The following is a 17,824-nucleotide window of genomic DNA, read 5'->3' as shown; positions in this document are numbered from 1 at the left end:
CACTTAATTCCCTGGCAACACACTGACAATACATTTCAATGTTGCCAACAAAAGAAGCACGACGCCCAGAGATTTTACTGAGGGCTGGTCACAGAGGCAACCTGTGTCTGTAATATATCAAAATTCCAGACTTCAGGAGGAAAGCAGGTATTCAACACAAACCATATTCCCTGTGCAGTTTAGGCACACTAAATCATTCTTACCAGTTCTTGAAACAGTGAGAACTCAAAATGTAAGTTCCCAGACACTAGTCAAATGACAGCCATGAAACCTGCCATGTTAACTCTTTCTTGCATATCCATAAGCTTAAGTACAGATAAGCCGTTCAACATCTGTAACGCGCATTAGATGGATCGTTACTCACATCTCTAGTGTAGTACTTACTATACAGGAAAAACAACTGCATTGCATCTTACACAAACCTCACAGATACTAAATTAAGTGGGGGGGGAAAAAGCCTAACTCAAGAGTACATGCTATTTGATTTCATTTATAAGAAGTTCAAAAACAGCCAAAATCAACTGATGACAACAGAAGTCAGAAAAGTATTTTAGTTGTGGGATGGGGCGGCGCTATAGAGTGGAAAGGGCACAAAGGAATCTTACGGAGTGTTAGAAATGTTCTGTGTCTTGACCTGTGTGATACATAAAAATAATACATAAACATGTAAAAGTTGATCAAACCACAGGCTAACAACTAATGCCTTTTACTGCAAGTATGTCATCACTCAACTTTTCTAAACATTTCTCTTTTTTAATAATTACTTGGCTGCACCAAGTTTTAGTTACAGCATGCAAACTCTTAGTTCCTTGACTAGGGATCAAACCTGGGCCTCTTGCATTGGGAATGTGGAGTCACAGCCACTGGACCACCAGGGAAGTCCCTCGCTCAATTTTCTAAAAGTTCAAGGAGTTGTAGACCAGGGCTCAAACTTGGACACTAAAGTGAAGTCACACCATCATGGACTCTGTATGCTAACTAAGGAACTTGACCTTATTCTGTGGCAGCAATTCTCAAAGGAAGGTCTATGGACCCACTCTTTCTGAAGTTCACCAAATCAGAAAACCTTTTTGTAATTCTAAGATATCAGCTTCTTTTTTCACTATGCTGACATTTGCAGTGACAGTACAAAAGCAACAGGAGTAGATAAAACCGGCACCTTAGCAGGAATCAAGGCAATGCCAACCAACTGTAGCAGCAGGTACTGTATTCTTTATGCTATGAATTCCCAGAAAAAGCCCGGTTTATTTACAAATTTCCTTGGGTAAACAGGAGAAGTTTTATTAAATCTCAACACTTGAATACATGTCCTAATATCTATGAGACAAATGGACAAGAGTATAAGGCCCCTGCTTGAAGTATAGTCATGGTCTCAAGAAAAAGTGTGATTGAGTTTCAAGAAGAATTAGCCTCAGGACTTCCCTGGTGGTGCAGTGGATAAAAATCTACCTGCCAATGCAAGAGACACAGGTTTGATCCCTGGTCTGGAACACTGCACATGCCATGGAGCAACTAAGCCTATGTGCCATAAATTCTGAGCCCACGAGCCACAACTATTGAGCTTGCATGCTGCAACTACTGAAGCCTGCATGCCTAGAGCCTGTGCTCTGCAACAAGAGAAGTCACCACAGTGAGAAGTCCACACACAGCAACAGAGCAGCCACAGCTCACTGCAACTAGTGAAAAGTCCATGCTCAGTGATGAAGACCCAGTGCAACCAAAAATAAATACATTTTTTTTAAAACAATGTTTTTCCCATGAAACATGTTTTGTACTTGAAAATACAACTGACACACTATGGTTGTCAACTTTGGGTATTTAGTAAACATTATATATCTTGAAAACAGAGTAAGCCTGTAGCCTCAAAAGATAAGTAACCGTCACTATCTGTTGCTAATGATAAAACTAGAGCCTTGGAGAAAAAGAATTCTAGAAACCCTGGATTTGCCACCACTTGAACTTGACACCTTACTCAGTACTTTAGAAGACTTTTCTGATGAGATCGGTTATGCTATTAACCAGTGCTCAACATAACCACATAACTCAGTGAACCCATATTTGTCAAATGATGTTACAAAATCAGGCATGAGTAGATGACACCCAAAGTGCAACACAGACCAATGCATTTTGATGTGACACAGCATGAACAGTACATCCATATGGCTTCAGATTTCATGTTGCAACTACAGTCAATCCTTTGTATACCTGAGTTCCTCATCTGCAGGTTCAACCAACCACAGAGTAAAAATATCGGGGGAAATATTCCAGAAAGTTCCAAAAGGTGAAAGCTGATTTTGCTGTGCAGGGGCAACTATTTAATTGGCATTTACATTACAATTATTTACACAGTTTTGGGTATTATAAGTAATCTAGAGATGATCTGGTGTTAACATTTACAGGACTGTGTATATTATAAGCAAATACTATGTCATTTTATGTAAGGAACTAGAGCATCTACATCTTGGTATCCACAGTGGTCCTGGAACCAATGTTCCTTGGACCCTGAAGGATGACTCTGACCTTTAAGAAGTTACCACTTGTTGGCACCAATAACTGTAATTATCTGAAAAGGCTATTAAACTATTTCTCTTCTTCCAAAAAAGACCCAGAGAACAATCCCAAAACAATTTGGAAAATGGTAGTAGAAACATACATGTCAACAATTACCTTGAATGTAAATGGATTAAATGCTCCAACAAAAAGATACAGACTGGCTGAATGGATACAAAAATAACACCTGTATATATGCTATCTACAAGAGACCTACTTCAGACCTAGGGACACATACAGACTTAAACCAAGGGGGTGGAAAAAGAGATATTCCATGCAAATGGAAATCCAAAGAAAGATGGAGCAGCAATATTCATATCAGATTAATAAACTTTAAAGACTGTGTCAAGACACAATGAAGGTCACTACATTAACAGCAAGAGATCAATCGAAGAAAATATAACAAATATTCATGCACTCAACATAGGAGCACCTCAATACATAAGGCAAATGCTAACAACCATAAAAGGGGAAATCAACAGTAACACAGTAATAGTAGGGGACTTTAATGCTCCACTTATATCAATGAGCAGATAATCCACACAGAAAATAAGGAAACACAAGCTTTAAATGACACAACAGACCAGATAGTATTAACTGATATTTATAAGACATTCCACCTGAGAGCAGCAGAACACACTTTTTTCTCAGTTGCACATGGAACATTCTCCAGGACAGACGACATCTTGGGTCACAAATCAAGTCTTGGGAAACTTAAGAAAACTAAAATCAGATCAAGCATTTTTCCAACCACAGCACTATGAGATCAGAAATCAACTACAGGGAAAAAAATTTAAAAATCACAAGCACATGGAGGCTAAACAATACACCACTAAAAAATCAAGAGATCACTGAAGAAATCATCGCCTCTCTTACATTCCTATACACTAACAAGGTCAGAAAGAGAAATTAAGCAAACAATCCCATTTACCACTACAACAAAAAGAATACAATATCTAAGAATAAACCTACATAAGGAGACAAAAGATCTCTCCTCAGAAAAGTAAAGTAGTAAAACACTACCTTTTTCTAGTATAAAAAACTTTTTTTTTTTACAACTACTTTTTAAACAAGTAGTTCAAAAAAAACTACTCAACGCAGAAAAGTAAAACACTGATGGAAGAAATCAAAGATGACAGAAACAGATGGAGAGATATCATGTTCTGGGATTGGAAGAATCAATATTGTCAAAATGACTATGCTAACCAAAGCAATACAGATTCAACGCAATCTCTATCAAACTACCAATGACATTTTTCCCTGAACTAGAACAAAATACTTTATAACTTGTTAAGAAACACAAAGACCTCAAACAGCCAAAGCAATCTTGAGAAAGAAAAACAGAGCTGGCAGAATCAGCCGCCCTGATGTCAGACTATACCGTATACCACAAAGCTACACTAATCAAGACAGTATGGTGTGGCACAAAAACAGAAACTCAGATGAGTGGTACAGGATAGAAAGCCCAGAGATAAATCCTCACACCTATGCTTACCTAATCTACAACAAACAGATAAAAATATACAATGAAGACAAGACAGTCTCTTCAGTAAGTGGTGCTTAGAAAACTGGACAGCTACATGTAAAAGAATGAAATTAGAACACTCCCCAACCATACAGAAATTAACTCAAAATGGATTAAAGACCTAAATGTAAGGCTGGACACTGTAAAATTCTTAGAGGCAAACATAGGAAAAACTCTCTTTGACACAAACCTCAGCGAGATCTTTTTTCACCCACCTCCTAGAGCAATGAAAATAAAAACAGAAAAAGTGGGACCTAATTAAACTTAAAAGCTTCCGCACAGAAAAGAAACCACAAACAACATGAAAAGACAACCCTCAGAATGGGAAAAAGACCCACTTTGCAAATATTTGAAAATATTTTCAAATATTTGCAAACAAAGCAACTGACAAAGATTTATCTCCAAAATACAAGCAGCTCATGCAGCTCAGTATTAAAACAACCAACCCAATCAAAAAGTGGGCGGAAGACCTAAACAGACATTTCTCCAGATAAGACATTCAGACAGCCAAAAGGCACATGGAAAGATACTCAACATCACTAATTTTTAGGGAAATGCAAATCCAAACTACAATGAGATATCACCTCACACAGGTCAGACTCAGCCACTTCAGTTCAGTCGCTCAGTCACGTCCGACTCTTTGCGACCCCATGAATCGCAGCACGCCAGGCCTCCCTGTCCATCACCAACTCCCGGAGTCTACCCAAACCCATGTCCATCGAGTCGGTGATGCCATCCAGCCATCTCATCTTCTGTCGTCCCCTTCTCCTCCTGCCCCCAATCCTTCCCAGCATCAGGGTCTTTTCAAATGAGTCAACTCTTCTCATCAGGGGGCCGAAGTATTGGAGTTTCAGCTTCAACATCAGTCCTACCAATGAACACCCAGGACTGATCTCCTTTAGGATGGACTGGTTGGATCTCCTTAGCCATCATCAAAAAATCTACAAATAACAAATGCTCAAGAAGATGTGAAGAAAAGGAACACTCCTACACCACTGGTAAATGTAAACTGATACACCCACTATGGAGAACAGTACTGAAGTTCCTTAAAAAAAAAAAAAAAAAAACTAAAAATATAACTACCATAGAAATAAGTGCTAAACTGTGTCCGATTCTTGCGATCCCACGAACTATAGCCTGCCAGGCTCCTCTGTCCATGGAATTCTCCAGGGAAGAATACTGGAGTGAGCTGCCATTTCCTTCTCCAGGGGAACTTCCCGACCCAGGAATTGAACCCAGGTCTCCCACATTGCTCTCCCTGGTGGCTCAGACGGTAAAGAGTCTGCCTGCAATATGGGAGACCCTGGTTTGATCCCTGGGTTGGGAAGATCCCCTGTAGAAGGAAATGGAAACCCACTCTTGTATTCTTGCCTGGAAAATTCCATGGACAGAGGAGCCCGGCAGGCTACAGTCATGGGGTCGCAAAGAGTCGGAAATGACTGAGCGACTTCACTTTCTTTCTCCCGCATTGCAGGCAGATGCTTTACTGACAAACCTAAGTGTGAAGCTTCAAAACCACCATATGACCAAGCAATCCCACTATTGGGCATACATCCTGAGAAAACCATAGCTCAAAAGACATGTGCACCCCAATGTTCATTGCAGCACTATTTACAACAGCCAGGACATAGAAGCAGCCTAGATGTCTGTGTGTGTGAGTCGCTAAGTTGTGTCCGACTCTTTGTGACCCCATAGACTGTACCCTGTCAGGCTCCTCTGCCCATGGGATTCTCCAGGCAAGAGTATTGGAGTAGATTGCCATTCCCTTCTCCAGGGAACCTAGATGTCTATTAACAGATAAATGAAGATGTGGTACATATTTACAATGGAATATTACTCAGGCATAAAAAGGAATGAAATTGGGTCATTTGTAGAGACAATGGATGGATCTAGAATCTGTCATACAAAGTGAAGTAGGTCAGAAAGAGAAAAACAAATATCGTATACTAACATATATATGTGAAATCTAGAACAATGGTACAGATGTACCTATTTGCTGAGCAGGAATAGAGATGCAGACGATGAGGACAGACATGCAGACACAGGCAGGGGAGAAGGGGAGGGTGGGACAAATTGAGAGAGTATCACTGATGCATATAAACTACCACACGTAAAACAGATAGCTAGTGCGAAGCTGCTGTATAGCAACAGGGAGCTCAGCTCAGTGCTCTGTGATGACCTACATGGGTGGCATGGGTGTGGGGTGGGAGGGAGGTCCAAGAGGGAGGGGATATATATATATAAATATATATGTCCAAGAGAGAGGAGATACATATAGCTGACTCACTTTGTTGTACAGCAGAAACACATTATAAAATAATTACATCCCAACAATAAGGACTTCCTTATAGCTCAAATGGTCAAGAAATCTGCCTGTGATGCAAGAGACCAGGGTTCAATCCTTGAGTTGGGAATTCCTCTGGAGAGGGGAATGGCAACCCCCTCCAGTGTTCTTGCCTGGAGAAATCCATGGACAGAGAAGCCTGGTGGGCTGTAGTCCAAGGGATCACAAAGACTCCCAACACGACTGAGCAACTGACCAACACACACACACTCCAATAAAATTTAAGTAACCCTGCAAAATTACTCCTCTTCCACCTACATATTTGTATGAGACCATAATTTCCCCATATATATCAACTAAAATGACACATGGCAACAGATTAAATACAGAGGCAGACAACAAAATTCAGCTATTACAACACATACTAAAGAGATTAACAAAAAATGTAGAATGCTCACTTTTCTCACTCTTTTGTTTTGGGAAATATAATTGTTAATACGTAATGGATTTGTTATTTTTTAATGACTAGTAGATAAATGTTTTCAATTTAAATTTCTAATGGGTAAGTATTAGCAGATACGATCCACACGCACAAAAGCTCGAGGCCCTCGAAATTTTAAGAAGTGGACAAGAATCCTGAGATGAAATGCTTGAGAACCACTGCCTTACGGAGTAGCTGATCAAATTTGCACTTTTCAAAGATCTTTTAAGAACATCTCGGAAGGAATGCAAACATCCTGAAAGGCTCAAGAAAACATCTGTAAGGCTCAATAGGGCACAATGAACTTGGTAAAACAAACAAAGTTCCAAAATAGAATGTTAGGAGAGAGGATCATAGGATGTCAGAGCTCAAGAATTTAAGAGAGGACTAAAGAGTGAAGTAGTCAGGATTGGAGGAGGAAGGTAACTCTGTAGGAAGCTAAGGAAAGCCAGTGAGGCTGGTTGCTGGAGGAGGCTGCTAAACTAGGAAGATATACTGCTCTTACATCTCTGAACGTAAGAGACATGACCATGTTTACAGACAGAGATGAACCATGTAGTAGGGACAACCGACCCAGAGGTCCCAAAGGTATCAGAGAAGATGCACACCAGGACACAAAACTGCCCTTTGAACACGGAGGAGGACACTCCTTCAATAGCCAGAGAAAAGGGACAGTAAAGGAAGCTCAGTTCAACTAGCGAGGGCAAGAATAGGGCCTCTAAGGGCAATTGCCCAGAGCCTTCCGTTTCTGCTGTTCATCACAAGAATGGAGCCTGTCTCAGTCTCATTACAAGACATGCTTAGCAAAACTGAAAATCTTTCCTTAAGCCAATGTTTAACAAGGTACTAGGACTCAAATCAGGATCCCACACTACGAATCTCCTCTTCCTTCTGCATCAAGGCAGCCTGAGAAACATGAGAGGAGGACGGGAAAAAGCAGGTCAGGGAAACGCTCTGTAACAACTCTGAAGCTGTGGGGGAGCCTTGTACAAGGGCAGGGAGAGACTGTTCTCGGCTTCGTCTGAAACATTCAGAAGCTTTGCCACTAAGAGAACCTCTGGAACTCAGGCAGGGCCCTGGGAACAGGAAAAGCAGCAGGACAGTGGAGCTGGCCTAAGTGCCTGAACGGCAGAGACAAATTCAGCCTCTTCAAGCCTAGAGATCCAAGGGAAGTTTGAATTTCATCTTAAAACTCCTGTATTTAATCAGTAACACCCCAGTAGTTACTCCGTGGAGGGGTGGGCAGGGGGTTAGAAAGGATACAGGAAAAGACCCTTTGATCCAGAGCTCACCATTCAGCTTGGGAGATACAACTACCCATTAAGACCCAAGGACCGAGGGTCTGAGGGATGTGTCTGGGGAACAATACGGCCATTGCTATGGCACAGGTCCACAAAGAGTGGCAACTGTGAATAACAATAATAACTAAGGAGGAAGGCAGGAAAAGCAGACTGAAAATATTCATCCAAGGGAAACCTGAACTAGTGGCAGCAATGAGAATTGGAGAACAGATGAAAGGATACATGGGCCAAGAGTTAGATCACATCAAGGCTTTACTGTTACAGGAGCTGGGGGCAGGTTTCTGAAGGAAAGCTATAAGTACTTATTTATCTAGCATCCATCTGTACTGGGGCCTTCAGAATTTAAAAAAAAAAAAATTAAAGGAAAAAAACCCCAAAACACCCAAACACAGTTCTTTCCCCCAAGAGGACACCAGCATCTAATCAGAAAAACAGACTTGTAATTGGGTGGAGGGGACAGAATTAGATTAGCCCCAGGAGAAGAAAGGGAAGAAGTTGGCTGTTTTGAGATCGTCTGCATTTAATATGCCTCACAAAAACATTCATTCAGTAGGCTTATCAGAACCATGGTTCTTGAGAACAATCAGGATTATAAAGAGTTCAACCTAAAACGCGAGAAGCAGTGCTACAGGAATACACAGGCCCCTGTGAAAGAGTACAGAAATGAATAGTAGAATGAGCCACAACGAATGTGGGCCTCCGGGGGGTGGGGGGCTGTTAAGTGCCAAGACAAGAAAAGATCAGACAGAAGAAGAGAAACTAGGAAAAGGAAGCCATTGAGTCTTAGGAACCAAGTGGAAATTTTAAGTAAGATGAGATAATCAGAGACCTACATAGCAAAGGACGAGGTACATGAATTCCAGAAACACTCGTCTGGAAATAGAGACACCTGGGTTCCAGTTTTGGCTCTATCATCGTCTCACTGTATAAATCCCCCCTTTTCATTCTCAGCTTAAATCTCGTTGTCCGTGAAAATAGTGAGACACTATCATCTAGACTTGGTATCAACTCAGAGTTATACCAGGGAGGCAGACAGGTCTCCAACACCTCCTGAGTTTCAAAACAATTCCAAAATTACAGCTTAAAAACAAAGTCTCAGGAGAAAGGGCAGACTCAGGAGACAGATGGTGTCAGACTCAGAAGCACAAAGCCAGAATGCAGAGAGCACAGGTGTTAAGTAGTAAGAGATTAAGTGTTCAGTCAAAGACACCAAAAAAACCCAACCTGCCCTTCAAGGTAACCTGCTTTGCTTCCACAAAAGGAAAGCTACTCCCATACCTCATCAAAGGAGACTTCAGGCGACTGTGCTAAACCTGTCAGGATGGGACCTTTGTCAGCATATTACACTGGCCAAAAATAAGGAAACCAGTAGCACTATTGAAGTCAAGTTATTCCCAGAATCAGCAGCTAGATGCAACCGTGACCCATTTTTAGCTCACAAAATCAATCTTCAGACCTGTCCTCTGGGAATTCTCAACTTACTTCAAGGAAAGTCATCACAAAACGCCTTAAAAATCACGAGTGTTAACTCACTGTAGTCGAAAACAGTACTCTAACCATACAGGAATACTGAAAACTAAAGCAGAATGCAGAGGCTATACATGCCTAACCATTCTTCTGCATCACTGAAAACAAAGCTCAACCGTACCTAGTCAGGAATATTCCCTCCACACCTGCGTCACTTAAAATTGCATTCTACTGGGCTGGCCAAGAAGATGTCACAAAAAAACCCAAACTTTTTGGCCACCCAATATATTAAGAAGACAAACTAATCCCTAACAAGAGCCTTTTTAAATCCCAATAACAAAACTGAAAACTATGCCAACAATGTAAAATTAACTCTCTCAAATTTGGAAATGGCTTTTTATGGAAAAGCATATACTTTTCCCATGAAAAATATGAAATGCTTATTTATTATATACACCTTCAAGTTCAATCGTTTCAGCCAGCTTACTGTAATTGAAAAATGTCTCATTTTGGCTGTCCTATCTTGAACATAAAAATTTCCAGGATTTGGAATCTGTGAGCTTACAGAGGATAACAAGCTCTCATGCAGGTATAACTAAAATCAGGCTGCAACACTGGCAAGAAAGAAAACAAAGAGCATTCCCAAAGCAGCAGGTGTGGGGGGCAAAGAAGATGCAACCAGCAGAATGCAAATACTGAAAGGGTGCAATCAGTGCCTCCTGGTTTAATTCAAACAGAGAGGAGCAAAAATTCTTTATGTGACTTCTTCCACTCCAACCTTTAAGCCCAACCCTCTTTCCTATCCCACATCCCCTACACCCCAGGGCTTTCTGGCAAGCTCTTCCCCGAGTCCATACAGCTTAGATACTGCCCAGGAAAAGCAGATTTGCAGAACAGGATGGGATTAGCACAACTCTTCCACAGCAGAGAAAGTACCTTGCTATTTGATCTCATGGTTCTCTTACTGTCTCCAACCGCTAGCTACTGAAGACAGCAGTCTACATGTGAATATCTGGGTTTGGTATGCATTTCTATCCCAAACTTTAAAGGCAGAAATGTTACCCACTAATTAATCTGCCCTTTAAACAAACACACAACAATTTTAGGGAACAGTCATTTTGCTGAAAACAATGAATGAGAAACTCTGCACAGCTATTATCTATCAAATAAACACTAAAATTTCAACGCAGACCTACTCCAGTCATTGCACCCTTCCCCTCCACCACCAGATTCACAAGTGTGAATTCATGGCTGAGTGGCCTGTAAAGCTAACTAAAACAGCAGGAGGAGACAGGCAAAACTTTAAAGTTTTCATCTTCCCCAAAACTTCCCAGACCACAGTCTAAAAAGAAGTTATCTGGTTTGTATTTGAGTCTGCATTCTCATGGAAAAAATTCCCTTTGGCAAGTCTCTGAACATGGTCTTTACTCCTTTACGTTTAAATCCTTTGGGAATAAGATACAGAAACAAAGGCACATATCTTTTTACATCTGCTAGTGTGGCTTACAGTCTGGTAGAAAGATTCTAAGTGTTGTCCAGAATGAAACCCCAGTCCCTCATTTCTGGTACAGAGCTCTTTTTATGTCCTAGGAGCTTATTCCAGATTTTACCACGCACTGCTAAAATCCTTATTAATTCTTCCCGGGAATCTAAGAGATAGGATCACGGGAATTTTAGCTAAGAGAGAAAAGCTAAGTTTAATAAGCCCCATTCTACTTTTATAGGTCTACAACAATCATATGATTTCACATACGCCTTTTCTCAGAAGGAAAATGTGGCTGAAATTTAACTGTCCTGAAAGAGGACAGTTTTTATGCAGAGGGCTAGGAGGGTCACCCCCACAGTGGGAGGAGCCTGACTTCTTCAGACCTCTGGCTCTCTCAGAACGGGCTAAACTGCTCTGACACACATCATAGAATGACAGACACAGCACATTCCTCCTGACATCAGCACCACTGCACTAATGCTCGGAAGACCCACACTGACTTCCACAGCAATCCAGGTTCCCTCCAACGCAGTTAAAGCTCACTCTTGCCTATGAGTGAGACCAGCCCATAGACCACTACCTTTTCTGTACAATATATACCACCAATAACCCTCTTGACCCCTCTAACATACTAGAATACACACTGTATCATATGCTGAGCTACAGCACCAGAAAGACCTAGGTTCACACAACCAGTTTTATCACTTGGTGGCCTTGTGACTTGATTACTAAGCCTGTTTCATCACCTGCAAAATAGGGAGGGGGAAATCTAAAAGAGACTTTTTAAGACAAAGATCCCAAACTAGCTTCAGAGCCTAGGGACCCTCCAAGGCTGAAGATTGAATACAACCTTCAGAGACTTTGATCCATACAATGTTTTCAATTTTTTAATTGCTACACTTATGAATTAAGAGACTGGCAGCTTAGCTAGGAAAAAACAAAAGATCCATGAACTCTGGCCCCACATTTCTGCATAGCCAACAACCAGCTACTGGCTCTCCTTTAAGCAATTTCTGTAGTTCAGGGGGCACTGCTCTTCTTTCGTTCCCTATACTCATTGATGTTACCTCAGGCCCCTGTAGGAATTTGGGTCTGTAGCCCATTTTAAGGATTAAAAACAAAATAGCTTGGGCGACCCCATGAAAATACTTACAAAGACAGCTATTATCATTAGCCTGGAGTCTTACTGCTGTGATCATCTTCCTCCACCTCCTGCCTCACAGACACTGGAGTGCACATCACAGCAAAGACCAAACCATAGAACCCTGCCTTCACCGAGTGCCTAAAGGCCCAATCCAAGCTGCTCTGGGTTTCCACGATCCCTCAGCACACGCACCAGCTCTCTAACCTCCTGCCTGCTGCACAGGCTGGCACAGCTCCCCTTCCCCAAAAGGGAGCCTGGTCAGGGAGCTGTTCCTAAGGCCACCCATGGGAGGAGGGAAGGCAAGTATTTCCACACCGTTAATACGAAGAGTGACTTACAGGGCAGTCAGCTTCACATTCTGCTTCTAACATACTGAGCATGTACTGCGGCCAGACCACTGCTCAAGCTTAGATTACATCACCGTGGCAAGAGCCAAACTCTAGAGCAAGGGGCTCTGGGAACACAGTGTCGCCCCAGGCAAGCTCGAAGAAGAGGGTTGGCCCTGAACTCGCCTGTCCCGGGGGTGGGGTGGAAGCCGACAGCCCAGAGCTCCACGGAGCTCCAGAAGCAGAATTGCCTTCCACTCCCCTTCCACCTACAAGCAAAACCAACCAACCAGCGAAACCACCGCCAGCCCGAAGTTTCCAAGGTTTCCTTCCGCTTGTTTGGATATATTTTTGTTTTTAGCCCAGCGTGGGTCCCTAGGCTCAAACACAATCTGAGCATAAGGGTGCACACCCTCCTCAAGAGACACTCGCGGCCAGCTAGCACATGTCAGCGCTGTCACCTGGGGGGCAGTCCCGAGGCGGGCGGTGCACCTGGGGCTTCCAGCTCCGACCGGCTCGCCCCTCACCAGCACACGACGCTGGCCAGCCGCGTACTCAGGTGCCAGCAAGAGAGCGAGGCGGCTGATCCGTAGCCAGGGAGACCAAGGGAGGCAGCTGCCAGGAAAACGCAGCGCTAAGCACAGCCCAGCCCGGCCTGCGGGGCTGCTGGGGGAGGGTGTCAGGCCTCCGCGTCCCCGCCCCCCACCCCCACCCCTACCCCCACCCCCACCCCGGGGCTCTGAGCGCGGCTGTCCCAAGTCCTCGTGCTTTCCACCCGCCTCCCGAGGGCAACACCGTGCAAAGGGGGGCAAGGCCTGCAGCGGGCTGAGTGCCACCAAAAACTAACCCGTGCACGCCAGGACCTGCTCCTGAGCCCCAGGGTCGGCTCGGACTTCCTAGGTCCCCGGGGTGGTGCTGAGCCACTTAGAAGGACCCTGTCCTGGACCCTTGGGGGATGACGCAAGAAAGTCAGGGTCGCCTTGACCGTAAACACCACCCACACGAGGAAAAAGCCAGAGAATGAGGCCACGTGGGACAACCCACGGGGAGCAACCTTTCCTGGGTCTGCGTCCCCATTCCCCCGGGGTTCCAGGCAGGCACAGGCCTTCCTAACCCTTGACTGGCCAGGCCAAGCAATCCGGCTGTCCCCTCAGGCAAATCCGGGACCAGAGCGGGAGCCAGCGCCAAGCCCCGACGTGAGTCTGGACACCTGGTCCGGTCCAGGTTTGAGGGAAGAATAACAAGGCCAAGGTCACCTGCACGCTTCTCCGCTACCTAGAGAGCCCAGGTTGGGGAAAACGAGGCTGGTGCCGCCTAGCTTGGCTCCACGCCTGGGGCGCCTCCATATCCTGCAAAACCCACGCCTATGCCTCCAGGATCCAGCTCACCTGCGCGGCTCCCCAGCTCCAAGCCGCGCTGCACGTGCGGGTCGACCCACCCACTGGTGCTGGACCCCACCTAGCCAACCCCATCTCAGTATTCCAGCTTCAGCCGAACGTGTGAAGCCACGTGACCTCCCGGGCCAGGGAGCGCGTGCAGAAGGCACGAGGGACGTAATCCCTCCGCCTTAAAGGAGCCGCGCCCACTGCCGTCGCGGCGGTCTCCCGTGACCCGAGGCCCAGCGCGAGGGCCTATGCCGCCAGCAGCCCTGCCCCGCCCTCCCCCACTGCCGACTGGGTACGAACGAGGCTAGCGTGGGACGTGGCGAGGCAAGTGAGCTCCCGGCGCAGGTGGCTTCGGCTCTCACGTGCGACGGCTGCGGGAGAAGGAAAAGTTCCGGCCAGGGAGGCGCCCTTCCGTCCGGTCAGCTCCCGTCTGGACATACACTCGAGGCCAACAGGAGTCTGCAGCGCAGCTCGGAGGCCTCACTGGCCGCCCCCAGAGGGCCGCGGCGCCTTTAAGCCCAAAGGCCCTGAGTCACGAGGAGGCTCCCTACACCCCTCCTTCGCCACACACCCCTCCACGAGGCCCCACGCCCGCAGGCACGTGACCCGCGCCCCGCCCGGGACTCGCGCGCACGGGTGAGGGCGGGGGAGGAAGGGACCGCGGTACCGGCCGAGGGTGCGCGCGGACCGTTAGCTACCGCGGCCCTGACCGCGGCCCCGCCCAGCCCCGCCCCGCCCCGGCGGGCGGCGGGCAGCTCTTACCAGTGGGAACGCCATGGGGCTGGCGTGGCCCTGCGGGACGGACGGACCGGCCGGCGGGCGGCTGACCGGCTCGGCGAGGGACGCGCAGACACGTGGGCACTATTTTTGCAGCGAACCGCTCACAGCGCCGCACTCGCGGCCGCTTATAAAGCCCCGCCGAGCCGCTCCCCCCACCCCCCCACGTCCGGATGCGAAGCACCTGTGTCGGCCCCGCCCGGGGCCCCGCCCCTTCCAGCCGGCCGGGCGGAGGGCTTAGCCGCCCACCCAGAGCCGGGCGCCCAGATGGGGGCGCGCTCGGCACCGCGCACCCTGCCCCCCGCCCCAGGAGTCCAGGGGTCCAAGCGGAGCATGCCACTCACCTAGTGACCCTGATCACGTCCCTTACCTCTTAGGGCGTCAGTTTATCCCTTACAGAGCGCCATTTACAAGTCCCTGCGACGGGGTGGTAACGCGCTTTGTCAATAAAGCCGTCTTTACGGTGTCCACGCTCCTTTTCTGCCAAAGAACCCCTCCTTGGAGAACGCCTGCGCGACGCGCCCCTGACCAGCCCCACTCTCGGGTTCCAGCAGGCGCGATCACCTAGACCGGCTGCTTCGTGTGCTGGGCCGGGGGTGGAGTGCGCGGGCGTCCGGGGATTCCGGAAAGTTCCAGGACATCAGGGATCCCCTTTTGGACTGTAGTTCCCCGGGAAGCCGCTTCCAACGCTCTTTCCAGGCTACGAAAGGAAAACTTTCTGGAGAGCGGAGGAGGGACCCGGCGGTGGGTCATACTGTGGTCAGGGAGGGCGTCTTTGGGGCAGGAGCAGACCCCGGCCTGAAACCCCGGGCAGATACGGAGACGGAGGTGGCGTTCCAGGCGGGAGGGCAGGCGAAGGTTGAGAAGGAGTGCATAACAGAGAGGCTCCTTCTGACCAGGGCAGAGGATAATGTGTGCTGATACCGCAGGAGGCAAGCCTGGGCCCAGTTCGTGAAGGGCCTTTATTTTGCAGACATCTGGAAACTATTAAAAATGGTGAACAGGAGAATGATAGTATCAGATCTCTTTTAAGATGTTACTGCAGACTTCGTAGAGGTTTGACAGTAAAAGGGGAGAAACAAGGGTCTGTGGTAGGGAGAAAAGGGATGGGCGTTTGTTGAGCCTAAGTGTTCCACGTGTATTACCTCAGCATCACCATCATACTATTTTATAAAGCACTTACTCTGTTTAAGGTTCCTCCTGGCAGTTGAGGAGACAGGTCAGCTGCCTTCCTGGCAGGCTGATGCTGGCCTGGATCTAATGGATGAGGGGTCCCAGGGAGTCAAGGTCTGGCTTTTGGTGGCAGGAGGATTAATGGGAGAAAGGGTAGGAACAGACGCTGGAGTAGTAAGTCCACAGGAGGACTCAGAGTGACAGTGAGAGCTGGCCAGTCTCTATCCGTAGAATGTCCCCGTGCAGGAGCTCCCATGGGTTGCTGAGGTTCTAGGCAGAGAGGTGATGGTGGCAGGGGAGGGCAAGAGGGGACCCTGGCACCCCGTAGCCATAAACTGCTCCACTCTCCCTTCTCCTTCAGAGGGGCTACTTGAGCGTTTCCCCCTCCCTCCTGAAGATGCCCCATTTCAGCTGCCCAGGAATTCCCCACCTCCTGGTTTAGTTTCCCTGGAACCCTCCAACACCAGCCCTATCTGGAGGTCTTCCTTCTCTAGGAGCAACCCACCCACAAGTCCCACCCTGGCCCACAAACAGCGTAGGACAACTCATCCGAGGTGATGTATCTTGCTTGTCCTCTCGGAGTGCCACACCCAGATACCTACAGCACAGGAGCCAACTGAGGGTGAATGGCAGCACCAGGAAGGCCCCAGTTACATCTAAAGAGGATTAGCTGTTGGATGCTGTGCAGGAATGACGTCTCAGCCCAGACAGATCTTTCAAGACAAGCTGGAAAAGCAGTTTTTGTGTTTTTTCGTGTTTTTTTAATGTGAACTCTTCCTAATTTTAAATTTGGTCATTAAATCAAAGAATCAAGCCCAGCCTGTCCAGGGGCATCATGCAGCTCATGCTTTCTCTTCCCTGACCCAAAGCTGAGCAAGAGAAGAACCGGAAACTGGAATAGTGCCCAAGGCAACAGTACCTGGGAGCTCTTTCATATTTTAAAACTCTCAGCTGTAAGAAAAGGAAGGCATCTTTCAGGTGTCTTAGAACAGAAATTTCTGCTACATAAAATCCCTCTTTTTAAAACTTTCTGTTGCAGTAATAATGAGAATATAGTTGACCTTCACTGAGTACTTGACCTGTGCTTGGCACAGTTCCAAGTGATTCACCTGCATTAACCCATTTAACCCATTTGCAGACAAGGAAACTGAAGCTTGGAGAAGTAACTAGCTCAAGGACTCCCAGCTAGAAGTAGAAGAGTGAGGACTCAAACCCAGGCAGTCTTCTGGCTTCAGAGCCTAAAGCTTTAACCATATAAGAACAAAATGTCCAGCACCCTTACCTGTGTACTACCTTCTGACTGACCCCAGAGCTCAATGTAGGCAATGAAGGAAGGGGTGGATGAATGCACATACAGTCATGCATTTGGTGAGTCCTGGCTCCCTGCCCTGACTTGGCCAGGCTTGCAGGATATACAGGAAGAACCGTACCCCTGACTAGATGCCTACAGTACACAGGGCCGGGTGCAGAAAGAGGCAGAGGTGGAGGTATTACATGACTTGGTCAAGTCCCTGCAGCTGGTCACTGAAGTAGCAGGAACAAACAGGCAGCATTATCTATTCTCGTAGTCAACAAATAGCCTTTGAGCCCAGCTATGCCTGGCACCATCTCTGCAGTCAAGCCCCAGATTTATAACACAGGTTTTGAGTGTAACTGTAATTGGCTGGACTAAGTTTTAAATGCATGCACCAGGAGGGACCCTGTATTCTTTTATATGCTCAGCTGTTAGGTGCCTCCACAGCAGGCAGAGAACTAAAAGAAAAGAGACTGCAGGGAGAAAATAACTTTCCTGGCTGGAAAAGATCAGAAGGGAGATTCCTTTAGGAATTTAAGACCACAAGGTAAAGTAAGCATATAGTGTCTACTCAGCTTTTGCCAAGCTCTGTGTAAAAGAAACCACGTTGTTTTTTTGAGTTTTTTTTCAT

The 17,824-nt window shown here is 46.5% G+C and overlaps 1 protein-coding gene across 50 annotated transcripts in view; it reads right to left on the bottom strand.

Moving 5' to 3' along the window:
* CPEB1 (cytoplasmic polyadenylation element binding protein 1) overlaps positions 1-15,211 on the bottom strand; it is a 112,533-nt gene extending 97,322 nt beyond the window's left edge. For 9 of the 50 annotated variants that reach the window (XM_081546875.1, XM_081546870.1, XM_081546872.1 and 6 more), the window contains exon 1: positions 14,712-14,832. Coding sequence is in view for 15 of the 50 variants with exons in the window: in XM_081546865.1 (XP_081402991.1) it covers positions 14,712-14,726 (15 nt within the window). In the remaining 35 variants the exon portion in view is untranslated. The other 41 variants (XM_081546878.1, XM_081546873.1, XM_081546859.1 and 38 more) reach the window with 24 other exon arrangements.
* Positions 15,212-17,824: the final 2,613 nt, after the last annotated feature.

The sequence above is a fragment of the Giraffa tippelskirchi genome, chromosome 12 (genome assembly GCF_054371585.1).
Source record: "Giraffa tippelskirchi isolate mGirTip1 chromosome 12, T2T-mGirTip1v1.2.pri, whole genome shotgun sequence".
NCBI classification, from domain to species: domain Eukaryota; kingdom Metazoa; phylum Chordata; class Mammalia; order Artiodactyla; family Giraffidae; genus Giraffa; species Giraffa tippelskirchi.
This window is presented reverse-complemented; position numbering and strand designations above follow the sequence as displayed.